General features: G+C 38.1%; 1 protein-coding gene across 12 annotated transcripts in view; it reads left to right on the top strand.

The window, feature by feature from the left end:
- IFT25 (intraflagellar transport 25) overlaps positions 1 to 13,853 on the top strand; it is a 36,829-nt gene that overhangs the window by 157 nt on the left and 22,819 nt on the right. For 3 of the 12 annotated variants that reach the window (XM_079943709.1, XM_079943706.1, XM_079943710.1), the window contains exon 1: positions 432 to 453. The exons of 1 other annotated variant lie outside the window; for it this stretch is intronic. In XM_079943709.1, coding sequence (XP_079799835.1) covers positions 445 to 453 — 9 coding nt within the window. In that variant the 5' untranslated portion in view covers positions 432 to 444. Of the gene's footprint in view, positions 1 to 183; positions 325 to 427; positions 454 to 694; positions 1,018 to 1,098; positions 1,156 to 1,354; positions 1,386 to 13,853 lie in introns of those variants that run through there. 8 more of the 12 variants (XM_079943717.1, XM_079943713.1, XM_079943707.1 and 5 more) reach the window with 8 other exon arrangements.

Here is a 13,853-nt window from a genome sequence, read left to right as displayed (position 1 = left end):
GGGAGTACAGCGGTGCGCGACTGGGATCTCGGAGGAGGCTGGGCGGGAGCGGGGCGGAGCTGGGGACCGGCACGCTGCGCAGGGTGGGGCGGGACGGGGCAGAGCCTGTGGGCGGGGTGGAGCGAAGATCCGGGAGTAGGATTTGAGCGCCCGCGAATTCCGCGGAGGCCTGCGGAAAGGGAAGGGGGCGGGGCGGTAGGGAGACCTCGAGGCCCGACAATCAGCGCGCTTAGAGCTAACCGGAGGCCCAGGCGAGCAGGGTGGTTCGGCGGGCTCGTCTGGCACCGGGGGAGGTGGGAGCCTGGCTGGGCGAGGCCGACGGAGGTGGGGGATGCTGGTGGAGGAGGGAGAGAGCGAGCGTGGCTGGGGTGGTGAGGAGACGCGCGGCGCGGAGGCGGACGGTGGGCGGGCGGTGAGGTGACCGGGATGGTGGAAGACTGACGCATGACGCAGGTCTGTTCACTCCCCTGAGTCCTAGAGACACTAGTGCCAGCCCACGAACTTTCTGGAAGCCAGAAATAATGTTTTGACCCCCAAAAGGGAAAATCAGTTCCAAATAGAAATTAATAAATGTATCCAAATGTAACCTATTAACTGGAACGTAACCCATATACTTAAGAATTATATTTGATGTAGAATGTGGGTTCATATATTTTATGTAATTTGGGCCGGGCGTCCAAAAGTATGTGTTTAGGGCCCTTGGAGCTATTGAAATGGTCTTGAACTGAGTAGAAGGGTGTGGGACGGAGATGAAAGGGTAGTGTCAGGGCTGGTTGCCTTTCAAGTGATACCAAGCTATAGGCCCTGGCCCTGGGGAGGCAGAGGATGGCCGTTTTCTAATTTACACAAAAGTTCCCAGTGGATGATGTTATGGGAAAGGGTTTGAGGAGTCTGGTTCTAAGAGTACCAGACGCAAGGGGTACTCTTTCCTGACCACAAGAAGAAAGTGAACTGAAGGCTTGGCGCAGAAAGCTTTTTGGAAAGAAAGGTTACGTGAACTGGAGGTGAAAGGGTTGGGTAAGTGGCACTGGGTTTAGAGGAGGATAAGGCATCAGGGAAGTCCAGGGTCAGGGAGTTTTAAAAATGCAGAGGATGGCACCCCAGAGTGCACCACCTTTGATGAACTGAGGCCCTGAGTGAACACGTGTGAGTTAGGTAAGGCATCCCAGGATGGGGGGTTAGATTACATCCTGAACCAGCATTTTGGAGTTAAGGAAGCAACATACCTGTTGAGTTGTGTTACGGGTTTCTTCGGGATTGGTGTGCCTCTTTCGCATTAAGCGCAACAAAGAAACCTTAAAGTGAACCCAAATTCTGCCGCTTCTTGTTATTTAAATAATTCCATCCAACACAGGAAAAAGGAAGGGTATTGGTGGCTATAGGAGGTATGAAATGAGTTTTGTATTAAAGTACATATTTGCTTCCTTCAGATAATTTAGGTGGTAAGAATGTGACGTCAGAAAAGAACTGAACATTTGGAGAATACATGCTCTTATTTATCTACTACACATCAATGCTAGATATATTTCCCTAAAACATATTACTTTTTTAAAGCAAATTCTGTCCTTAAGTCTCCATCCCCCACATTTCCACTGCCAAGTAGGTTACCACAGGGTTTTTCTACCTCTGCACTATTCACATTTTCCGTCAGATAATTATTTGATTTGGGGGACTGTCCTGTGCATTGTGGAATATTTAGCAGCATCATGAAATGCCCACTAGATGCCAATAGCATCACCCCCCCACCCCCAGTATGACAGCCAAACTGGCTCTAGACATTGACAAATGTCCCCTGGGGGGCTGAATCACCCCCAGTCCAATTGAGAACTGCTGGACTACAGACTAAAGCCTACCATCTTTACCTGGCTTTCAAGTTTCTTCATTATCTGTTCCTAATCTACCTTTCCTAGAATTTCATTCAGGCTAAAAGAACCCCAGTGCAAGAGTTCTTTCTCTGGTTTCCTCCGTAGGTTATCACCTAGTCTTCTTCTTGGACACTTTCAGGGATGGAAAAGATTAAAAATCTTTACTTTGCTGGAAAGTTCTTACAGCTATGATGTCTTCCTGCTTACAGTTCGTATTTGTTGAGTCCAGTTAAATCCTTTTTCCATTTGTGAAGACTTGTGATATTAAAACTTGTAGTCATATTTCTCTCACTAAAGTATCTCTTCTTTAAACGATAGTCTTTCAACTCCCTCCATGTAACATAGTTTATAGATCATCATGAACGTTCTGTTCTCTGAACAATATCAAGCCTGATAATGTCCTACTTAAATTATACTACCTAGAACTGAACACAGTATTCTAGATGTGGATCACACTGTTTGCACATAACAAATTATTAGTTTCATGTTTGTCCATTCTCCTTGACTCTGAACTTAAAGGCAAAAACAACTCTTAAGTCACCATCTTTGTCTTAGGTTTACATAGTCAAAGATTACTACGTAGTGTCTTTGCATTACTAGCACAGTGCCTGGCCCTTAGTTGGTTTTCAAAGATTTTGGTAGAATTTAGTTCCTTCTTAGCTACATTAATGTAATTTAAAATAACATTCCTTTACCTTTGGGGGCAGATATAGTACACTCTTGCCTTATAGTGACTTTGCAATCAACTAATCCTCTGCATGTTATAGATGAAAGGTTGGCAAATTTTTTATGGGCTAGATAATAAATATTTTAGGTTTTATGAGCCTTATAGTCTGTCACAGCTATTCTGCTCTGTCACTATAGCACAAAAGTAGCTATAGACAATATATAAATGAATGAGTGTGGCCATTTCTAATAAAACTATTCATGGACACTGAACTGTGAATTTCATATTTCATATAATGTTCATGTGCCACAAAATATTTTGATTTTGAAAACATTTTAAAATGTAAAAAACGTTCTTAGTTTATGGGCCATACAAAAACAGGTGTCAGGGTAGATTTGGCTCACAGGCAGTAGTTTGACAATCCCTGATCTAGGCCGTTCCTTGTGTGATTGATTTTTTAAGTCTGAGTATATTAAATATCTTATTCATTGCAACCTATCTTTCTAGCTTGCTCAGATTTTTTGTGTGCTAATTCTTTCATCCAGTATATTAGCTGACATCACAGCTTTGTGTCATCTGCAAAACTGATAAACATATTTTTTCCTTCCTTAATTAATAATAATCTTGAATGGGATAAGGGTAGAGGTCTTACACAGTTCATTTTGTTCCATTAATCACCATTCTTTGAGTATTACCATTCCAAGAATTATAAATATCTACCTAAAGTACTGCCTATCACCCATCCCATATTTATTCATCTCATCCACAGGCTGTCTTGGGATGCTTTGTCTGAAGTTTTGTTGAAATGTTCAGGAATATCCCTAATAGGTAGTAACTCTATCAAACAAACAAAAAGAAATATGTAGGTTTGGTATAACTTGTGAATTAATGGTACTGTTGCTTTCCAATTTTACTATCTTGTTTAGATTTTCAAAGCTATCCTTTTAATAATAATGAAATTTAGTAATTTTAGAATTTTGTTGAAAATTCACATCCAAGTACATCAGCCTCCATTTCCAGGAATTCACCGTATTTTTTTGTCTTCAAACTAAATGTTAACAGTGTTCATATAACACCTGTTCTCTGGTATCAGTAGTATTAAAAGCTGTAGTAAGATTGGCAAGAAAAAAGGCAAAATAAAAGCATATTCGAATATATACTTTTTTCTGAACCACTGCTTTTAACACTTGACCAATCTTACCACAGCTTTTAACACTATCAATACTAGATTTTAAAATTACAATAGAAAATGCACTTTGTGCCAATAAATATAAAATCTAGGAAGAAAGAATTTTCTCAAAATACAGATTTCAAAATTGACTCAGGAAAGTGTAGAAAGCCTGAAAAGAACTACTGAATTGAAAATAGTCAAAAATCTACATACGAACACTTTACTAGGCTTATAGGATCCAATGACCCAGCAAATAGAAAAATAAGGGAAGCTCTCCAGCTTCTTTATGTTCAGAGTACAGTCTAAATTCCAAATCCAGACATAGACTAAATAACAACAAAAAAAATTATAGGCCAATTTCACTTAGAAATATATTTGCAAAATTTCTAAAAATAATAGCAAACTGAATCCAACTATGGATAAAAATACCAGTACACCTTGGCTGTGTAGATAGAGTTTATGCTGAGAACTGGGGATGCTATAACATTAGAAATCTTGATTTAATTTATCACATTAACCTGTAGAAACATCTATGTGATCACCTTAGTAAATGTTAGAAGAGCATTTGATAAAATTCAACGTTCATTTGTGCTTAAAAAATAAAAGCTAACAAACTAAAGAGAAGGGAATTTCTGTAACCCAATGAACAGTGTCTAACAAAACCTTCACTGAGCATCACATTTAATGGTGAAATGTTAGAAATATTCCTTGTAAAGAATAAGATTTTTAAAAAATAATGTTATTTTTTTGAAGATCATTTATAGTAACAATGGAAATGATAAGGTATCTAAGAGTGAATCTAATGAAAGAGGCGAAGATATGTTCCTAGAAAACTGTAAAACAATTTAAGGACTTAAAAGAAGTCTTAAGTTAATGAAAAGATACTCCAGATCCATGGATTTGAAAACTCATTATAAACATGTCACTTCTCTCCCAATTAATCTATAATGGAATTGAATTATAATTAACATCTCAGAAAATGTTTTAATATAATTTAACAAAACTATAATAATCAAGTATAAAGCATAAAACAAAAAATTTTTGAAAATTAAGTAGGGGAATTTACCTTACCAGATATTAAGATTTATTCTATCTTATTCTATCCTTTTAGTTTTATATTTAGAGTGTGTCTCTTGAAAAGAGTACTTAGTTTTTTTTTTTTCTTCAGTCTTAAAGTGTTTAGTTTACTAACATTTAATGGAATAATCTGTGTGTTTGTGCTTAAATCTGTCTTCTGGCTATTTATTTTCAATTTGTCCTAACTGACTTAATTAGTTTTTTCTTCCTTTTCTACCTTCTTTCAAATTTACCATGTATTTTATGGTATTCCATTTTTTCCTCTCTGTTGGCCTCCTTCCTATAACTCTATGTTTTTTAGTGGTTGCTTTATCCTAAGTCTAGGATTATAACATGTATCCTTACTGTCTTTTTGTTTTTAACATCTTTATTGGAGTATAATTGCTTTACAATGGTGTGTTAGTTTCTGCTTTATAACAAAGTGAATCAGCTATACATATATAAATATCCCCATATCTCCTCCCTCTTGCGTCTCCCTCCCACCCTCCCTATCTCACCACTCTAGGTGGTCACAGAGCACTGAGCTGATCTCCCTGTGCTATACGGCTGCTTACTACTAGCTATCTATTTTACATTTGGTAGTATATATAAGTCCATGCCACTCTCTCACTTTGTCCCAGCTTACCCTTCCCCCTCCCTGTGTCCTCAAGTGCATTCTCTACGTCTGTGTCTTAATTCCTGTCCTGCCCCTAGGTTCATCAGAACCATTTTTATTTTTTAGATTCCATATATATGTGTTAGCATACGGTATTTGTTTTTCTGACTTAGTTCACTGTATGACAGACTCTAGGTCCATTCACCTCACTACAAATAACTCAGCTTCATTTCTTTTTATGGCTGAGTAATATTCCATTGTATATATGTGCCACATCTTCTTTATCCATTCATCTGTCGATGGACACTTAGGTTGCTTCCGTGTCCTGGCTATTGTAAATAGTGCTGCAGTGAACATTGTGGTACATGACTCTTTGAATTATGGTTTTCTCAGGGTATATGCCCAGTAGTGGGATTGCTGGGTCATATAGTAGTTCTATTTTTAGTTTTTTAAGTAACCTCCATACTGTTCTCCCTAGTGGCTGTATCAATTTACATTCCCACCAACAGTGCAAGAGGGTTCCTTTTTTCTCCACACCCTCTCCAGCATTTATTGTTTGTAGATTTTTTGATGATGACCATTCTGACCGGTGTGAGGTGATGCCTCATTGTAGTTTTGATCTGCATTTCTCTAATGATTAGTGATGTTGAGCATTCTTTCATGTGTTTATTGGCAATCTTCTTTGGAGAAATGTCTATTTAGGTCTTCCACCCATTTCTGGATTGGGTTGTTTGTTTTTTTGATATTGAGCTGCATGAGCTGCTTGCATATTTTGGAGATTAATCCTTTGTCAGTCGCTTCATTTGCAAATATTTTCTCCCATTCTGAGGGTTGTCTTTTGGTCTTGTTTATGGTTTCCTTTGCTGTGCAAAAGCTTTGAAGTTTCATTAGGTCCCATTTGTTTATTTTTGTTTTTATTTCCATTTCTCTAGGAGGTGGGTCAAAAAGGATCTTGCTGTGACTTATGTCATAGAGTGTTCTTCCTATGTTTTCCTCTAAGAGTTTTATAGTGTCTGCCCTTACACTTAGGTCTTTAATCCATTTTGACTTTATTTTTGTGTGTGGTGTTAGGAAGTGTTCTAATTTCATTCTTTTACATGTAGCTGTAGTTTTCCCAGCACCACTTATTGAAGAGGCTGTCTTTTCTCCATTGTTATACTCTTGCCTCCTTTATCAAAGATAAAGTGACCATATGTGTGTGGGTTTATCTCTGGGCTTTCTATCCTGTTCCACTGATCTATATTTCTTTTTTGTGCCAGTACCATTCTGTCTTGATTACTGTAGCTTTGTAGTGTAGTCTGAAGTCCGGAAATCTGATTCCTCCAGCTCGGTTTTTCGTTCTCAAGATTGTTTTGGCTATTCGGGGTCTTTTGTGTTTCCATACAAATTGTGCAACTTTTTGTTCTAGTTCTGTGGAAAATGCCATTCGTAGTTTGATAGGGATTGCATTGAATCTGTAGATTGCTTTGGGTAGTATAGTCATTTTTACAATGTTGATTCTTCCAATCCAAGGACATAGTGTATGTCTCCATCTGTTTGTATCATCTTTAATTTCTTTCATTAGTGTCTTACAGTTTTCTGCATAGAGGTCTTTTGTCTCCTTAGGTAGGTTTATTCCTAGGTATTTTATTCTTTTTGTTGCAGTGGTAATTGGGAGTGTTTCCTTAATTTCTCTTTCAGATTTTTCATTGTTAGTGTATAGGAATGCAAGAGATTTTTGTGCATTAATTTTGTATCCTGCTACTCTACCAAATTCATTGATTAGCTCTAGTAGTTTTCTGGTAGCATCTTTAGGATTCTCTATGTATAGTATCATGTCATCTGCAAACAGTGACAGTTTTACTTCTTTTCTGATTTGGATTCCTTTTATTTTTTTTTTTCTTTGGTTGCTGTGGCTAAAACTTCCTAAACTATGTTGAATAATAGTGATGAGAGTGGGCAACCTTGTCTTGCGCCTGATCTTAGTGGAAATGGTTTCAGTTTTTCACCTTTGAGAACAATGTTGGCTGTGGGTTTGTCATATATGGCCTTCATTGTGTTGAGGTAGGTTCCCTCTGTGCCTACTTTCTGGAGAGTTTTTATCGTAAATGGGTATTGAGTTTTGTCAAACGCTTTTTCTGCATCTATTGAGATTATCATATGGTTTTTATCCTTCAGTTTGTTAACATGGTGTATCACATTGATTGATTTGTGTATATTGAAGAATCCTTGCATTCCTGGGATAAATCCCACTTGATCATGGTGTGTGATCCTTTTAATGTGCTGTTGGATTCTGTTTGCTAGTATTTTGTTGAGGATTTTTGCATCTATGTTTATCAGTGATATTGGCCTGTAGTTTTCTTTTTTTGTGACATCTTTGTCTGGTTTTGGTATCAGGGTGATAGTGACCTCATAGAATGGGTTTGGGAGTGTTCCTCCCTCTGCTATATTTTGGAAGAGTTTGAGAAGAACAGGTGTTAGCTTTTCTCTAAGTGTTTGATAGAATTTGCTTGTGAAGCCGTCTGGTCCTGGGCTTTTGTTTGTTGGAAGATTTTTAATCACAGGTTCAATTTCAGTGCTTGTGATTGGTCTGTTTATATTTTCTATTTCTTCCTGGTTCAGTCTCAGAAGTTTGTGCATTTCTAAGAATTTGTCCATTTCTTCCAGGTTGTCCATTTTATTGGCATATGGTTGCTTGTAGTAATCTCTCATGATCCTTTGTATTTCTGCAGTGTCAGTGGTTACTTCTCCTTTTTCATTTCTAGTTCTGTTGATTTCAGTCTTCTCCCTTTTTTTCTTGATGAGTCTGGCTAATGGTTTATCAATTTTGTTTATCTTCTTAAAGAACCAGCTTTTAGTTTTATGGATCTTTGCTATTGTTTCCTTCATTTCTTTTTCATTTGTTTTTGATCTTTATTATTTCTTTCCTTCTGCCAACTTTGGGGGGTTTTTGTTCTTCTTTTTCTAATTGCTTTAGGTGTAAGGTTAGGTTGTTTGTTTGAGATGTTTCTTGTTTCTTAAGGTAAGATTGTGTTGCTGTAAACTTCCCACTTAGAACTGCTTTTGCTGCATCCCATAGGTTTTGGGTCGTCGTGTTTTAATTGTCATTTGTTTCTAGGTATTTTTTTATTTCTTCTTTGATTTCTTCAGTGATCTCTTGGTTATTTAGTAATGTATTGTTTAGCCTCCATGTGTTTGTATTTTTTTAGTTTTTTTCCTGTAATTATTATTTAGTATCAGAGCGAGTGTTGTCGTCAGAAAAGATACTTGATACGATTTCAATTTTGTTAAATTTACCAAGGCTTGATTTGTGACCCAAGATATGGTCTACCCTGGAGAATGTTCCATGATTTGATTTGTGACCCAAGGCTTGATTTGTGACCCAAGATATGATCTACCCTGGAGAATGTTCCATGAGCACTTGAGAAGAAAGTGTATTCTGTTGGTTTTGGTTGGAATGTCCTATAAGTATCAGTTAAGTCCATCTTGTTTAATGTGTTATCTAAAGCTTGTGTTTGCTTATTTATTTTCATTTTGGATGATCTGTCCATTGGTGAAAGTGGGGTGTTGAAGTCCCCTACTATTATTGTGTTACTGTCAATTTCCCCTTTTATGGCTGTTAGCATTTGCCTTATGTATTGAGGTGCTCCTATATTGGGTGCATAAATATTTATAATTGTTATGTTTTCTTCTTGGATTGATCCCTTGATCATTATGTAGTGTCCTTATCTCTTGTAACAGTCTTTATTTTATTTTTATTTTTTATTATTATTATTTTTTTGCGGTACGCGGGCCTCTCACTGTTGTGGCCTCTCCCGTTGCGGAGCACAGGCTCCAGACGCGCATGCTCAGCAGCCATGGCTCACGGGCCCAGCCGCTCCGCGGCATGTGGGATCCTCCCGGACCAGGGCACGAACCCATGTCTCCCGCATCGGCAGGCGAACTCTCAACCACTGCACCACCAGGGAAGCCCTGTATTTAATTTTTGATAGTTTGATTAGTATGTGTTTCAGCATGTTTCTCTTTGGGTTTATCTTATATGGGACTCTCTATGCTTCCTGGACTTGGGTGACTGTTTCTTTTCCCATGTTTGGGAAGTTTTCGACTGTAATCTCTTCAAATATTTTCTCAGAACCTTTCTTTTTCTCTTCTTCTTCTGGGATCCCTATATTTCGAATGTTTGTGAATTTAATGTTGTCCCAGAGATCTCTGAGACTCTCCTCAATTCTTTTCATTCTTTTTTCTTTTTTGTGCTCCCTGGCAGTTATTTCCACCATTTTATCTTCCAGCTCACTTATCTGTTCTTCTGACTCAGTTATTCTCTTACTCATTCCTTCTTGAGTATTTTTAATTTCAGTAATTGTGTTTTTCATTACTGTTTGTTTGCTCTTTACTTCTTCTAGATCCTTGTTAAATGTATCTTGTATTTTCTCCATTGTGTTTCTGAGATTTTGGATCATCTTTACTATCATCACTCTGAATTCATTTTCAGGTAGGTTGCCTATTTTGTCTTCATTTATTTGGTCTTGTAGGTTTTTACCTTGCTTCTTCATCTGTAATGTATTTATTTGTCATTTCATTTTTTTTGTTCTCTTGATGGGTGGTGCTGTATTCCTGTCTTACTGGTTGTTTGGCCTGAGGCATCCAGCACTGGAGTTTGCAGGCAGTTGGGTAGAGCTGGGTCTTGGTGCTGAGATGAGGACCTCCGGGAGGCCTCACTACGATTGATATTCCCTGGGGTCTGAGGTTCTCTGTTAGTCTAGCAGTTTGGACTCAGAGCTCCCACCACAGGAGCATGGGCCTGACCTCTGGCCTGGGGACCAAGATCCCGCAAGCCAGTCGCTGGGGGTTCTTCCCATCCCCTTAGGTGTCCACGGTCCCTCGCTGGTGCCTCGTAAGTGCCCTAGATGTGAGGAGATGCGAATTCCGTAACCTCCTAGTATGCCATCTTGACTCCGCCCCATCCTTACTATCTTACTCTACTTTGAATTAATAGCATATCACTTCATGTTCAACATAAGAACTTTGCAAAAGTACTTCACAGAAAACACAGTGTCATTTACTTTTTTATTGCCTTTTGTGTTATTATATTTATTACTTCTACATCTATTAAATTTCTACCATTCATTGATATTGTTTTCACTTTAGTCAGTAGTCTTTTTTTTTTTTTTTTCTTCTGGCCACACCACGCAGCATGTGGGGTCTTAGTTCCCTGGCCAGGGATCAAACCTGTGCCTCCTGCAGTGGAAGTGCAGAGTTTTAACCACTGGACTGCCAGGGAAGTCCCCTACTCAGTAGCCTCTTAAATAAATTTTAAGAATATTCTTTTATGTTAGCAATATATTTGCCATCTCCAGTGCTCTTCATTCCTTCCCACAGATCCAGGATTCAGCTTGTAATCATATCCCTCCAGCCTAAAGTACTTCATTTAATATTTTTTGTACTATGGGTCTACTGGTAACAAATACTTTCAGTTTTTGTTTGTCTTTATTTTGCCTTCATCTTTTTTTTTGGCCGTGTTGGGTCTTCGTTGCTGCATGCGGGCTTTCACTAGTTACGGCAAGCAAGGGCTACTCTTTGTTGCAGTGCACGGGCTTCTCATTGCAGTGGCTTCTCTTGTTGCAGAGCATGGGCTGTAGGCGCACGGGCTCAGTAGTTGTGGCAGGCAGGCCCTAGAGTGCACGGGCTTCAGTAGTTGCAGCTCGCGGACTCTAGGGCATGTGGGCTTCATTAGTTGTAGCTCATGGGCTCTAGAGCGCAGCCTTAGTAGTTGTGGCACACGGCCTTAGTTGCTCCATGGACATGGGATCTTCCTGGACCAGGGATCAAACCCATGTCCCCTGTATTGGCAGGCAGATTCTTAACCACTTCGCCACCAGGGAAGTCCCTGCCTTCACTTTTTAAGGGTATTTTTGCTGGGTATAGGATTCTATATTTTTTCTTTCAGCATGTCAAGGACATCATTCCATTTTCTTTTGGCTTCCACTGTTAATGATAAGTCAGTTTTGATTCTTCTTGTTGTTTTTCTGCATATAAGGTGTTTTTTGCTTGACTGCTTTTAACTTTTTTCTTTAATTTTCAACAATTGACTAAGGTGTGCCTGGGTGGGATCTTCTTTGTACTTATGCAACTTATGGTTCACTGAACTTCTTGGATCTGTCGGTTTATGTCTTTCATAGATTTTGGAAAATTTTCAGCCATATCTCCTTAAATTATTCTTCTATATTATTCTCTTTCTCCTCTCCTTCTGGGATTCTAGTTACATGTATTTCAGATTAGTTTGATATTGTTTCACAGGTATATGATGCTCTGTTATTTTCATTTTTTTCCCTCTGTTTCATTTTGGATTATTTCTATTGACCTATCTTTAAATTCACTGACCTTTTCTTGTGCTGTGTCCAATCTGATGTTAAACCCATCTAATGAATTCTTTATTTCAGATATGGTATTTTTCCGTTCTAGAATTTCTACTGTGTTCTTTTTTATAGTTTCCATTTCTCTGCTAAAATTCCCTTTCTGTTCACCCATTTTGTCCATCTTTTCACTGAATTCTTTAATCAATTTATAATTCCCGCACCTGGGTCATCTGTAGATCTGCTTCAAATGACTTTTTTTTAAGTTTTTAATTTTTAAAAAGTTTTTATATTTAAATTTTTTATTGAACTATAGTTTCTCTACAATATTATCTTAATTTCAGGTGTACAGTATAGTGATTCAGTATTTTTACAGATTATACTCCACTAAAAGTTATTAAAAGATAATGGCTATAATTCCTTGTGCTATTCAGATGACTTTGCATGTTCGACATTGTGTTTAAAAGAATGGTAGACACTGAAGTAGATAATGTTTTTTTCCCAGAGAGAACACACGATTTTCTTTGTCTGTTAGCTAGGATAAGGGGCAGATCATTTCAGTCCAACTAGGGGTTATGCTGGGATTGTAATGAGTTGTAGTTTTATTTAAATTGTTTCAGTTTACCTCTGATTTCACATATTTGAGAGTGAGATCAGTTCCTTCCTTCATCAGGGCTTTGGGATCTAAGTACCCAAGACCATAGAAATCTTTCTTTGCTTTTTAGCTCACACCCAGTTTCCTGTGAAACTCCACTTAGGGGTTGATTTCCTTGATCTGATTAAGAGTTGAGATGGGTGGGGCCTGGGTTACTTAGTTGCACTTCAACTCTGCTATACATAACAACATGGATAAATCTCAAACACATAATGATGAGTGAAAGAAGCCAGATACAAAAGAGTACAAACTGTATTATTTCCATGTACATGAACTTCAGGTGAAATTAATCTGTAGATTAGAAATAAGAACCATGCTACCTTTGGGAAGGAGAGAGGGGTAGTGACTAGGAGGGGTCATAAGAAGGGCTTGTCTCAAATGCTGGTGATGTTCTGTCTCTTTACTTGGGTGGTAGTTACCTGGGTGTGTTTACTTTGTGAAAATCTATAAATCATAAGTATATGTACCATATACTTATGATTTGTGTTCTTTTCTCTATGTGTGTTATAGTTCAAAAACAAAAAAGAAAGTGTGTATGGTGGGGGAGGAGCTCTTGCACAAAAAAACAAAGTTAAAAAGAAAAATCAAGCTATAGAATAGAAGATATTTGTAATGCTATAACAAAGGACTTGTATATAGGTTATTTTGTTTTAAATTTTTCTACAAATCAAAAAGAAAAGGACAGAAGGAGAAAAAGCAACCCAATAGAAAATGAGCAAAGGATAAGAAAAAGCAAATAAGAGAAGAGGCCTGAATAGCCCATAAACATGAAAAGGTATTCAGCCTCACTAGTAATCCTGGAAATACAAATTAAAACCTTATTGAGGACTTCCCTGGTGGCACAGTGTTTAAGAATCCGCCTGCCAATGCAGGGGACATGGGTTTGATCCCTGGTCCAGGAAGATCTCACATGCTGTGGAGCAACTAAGCCCATGCACTACAACTACTGAGCCTGCACTCTAGAGCCCACAAGCTACAACTACTGAGCCCACGTGCTGCAACTACTGAAGCCCGTGTGCCTAGAGCTTGTGCTCCACAACAAGAGAAGCCACCGCAATGAGAAGCCCACGCACCACAATGAAGAGTAGCCCCCACTTGCCGTGACTAGAGAAAGCCCGCATGCAGCAATGAAGACCCAACACAGCCAAAAATAAATAAATAAATTTATTTAAAAAAAAAAACCAAAACCTTATTGCGATACCATTTCACACCAATGAGATTGACTAAAGCTAAAATGTCTAACAATACCAAGTTGGTGAGAATATGAGGGAGCAGAAAGTTTCATACACTGCTAATGGTAATTTAAATTGTTATAATTTAGAGATCAAATAGATCAATTATTGACTTGGAGATACATTGATTCTAAATTTTTACAATTCTACTTCTACAAAGAAAGATACTCTTTATTATAAAGATCTCCCACATTTGCCAATGGATACATGCACAAGGATGTGCATTGCAAATTTGTTTATAATAGCAAAAAATTGGAAA

Source organism: Stenella coeruleoalba, assembly GCF_951394435.1.
Source record: "Stenella coeruleoalba genome assembly, chromosome: 1".
Lineage (NCBI taxonomy): Eukaryota > Metazoa > Chordata > Mammalia > Artiodactyla > Delphinidae > Stenella > Stenella coeruleoalba.
Note: the sequence above shows the minus strand (reverse complement) of the source record. Positions and strands in the feature narration are given on the sequence as shown.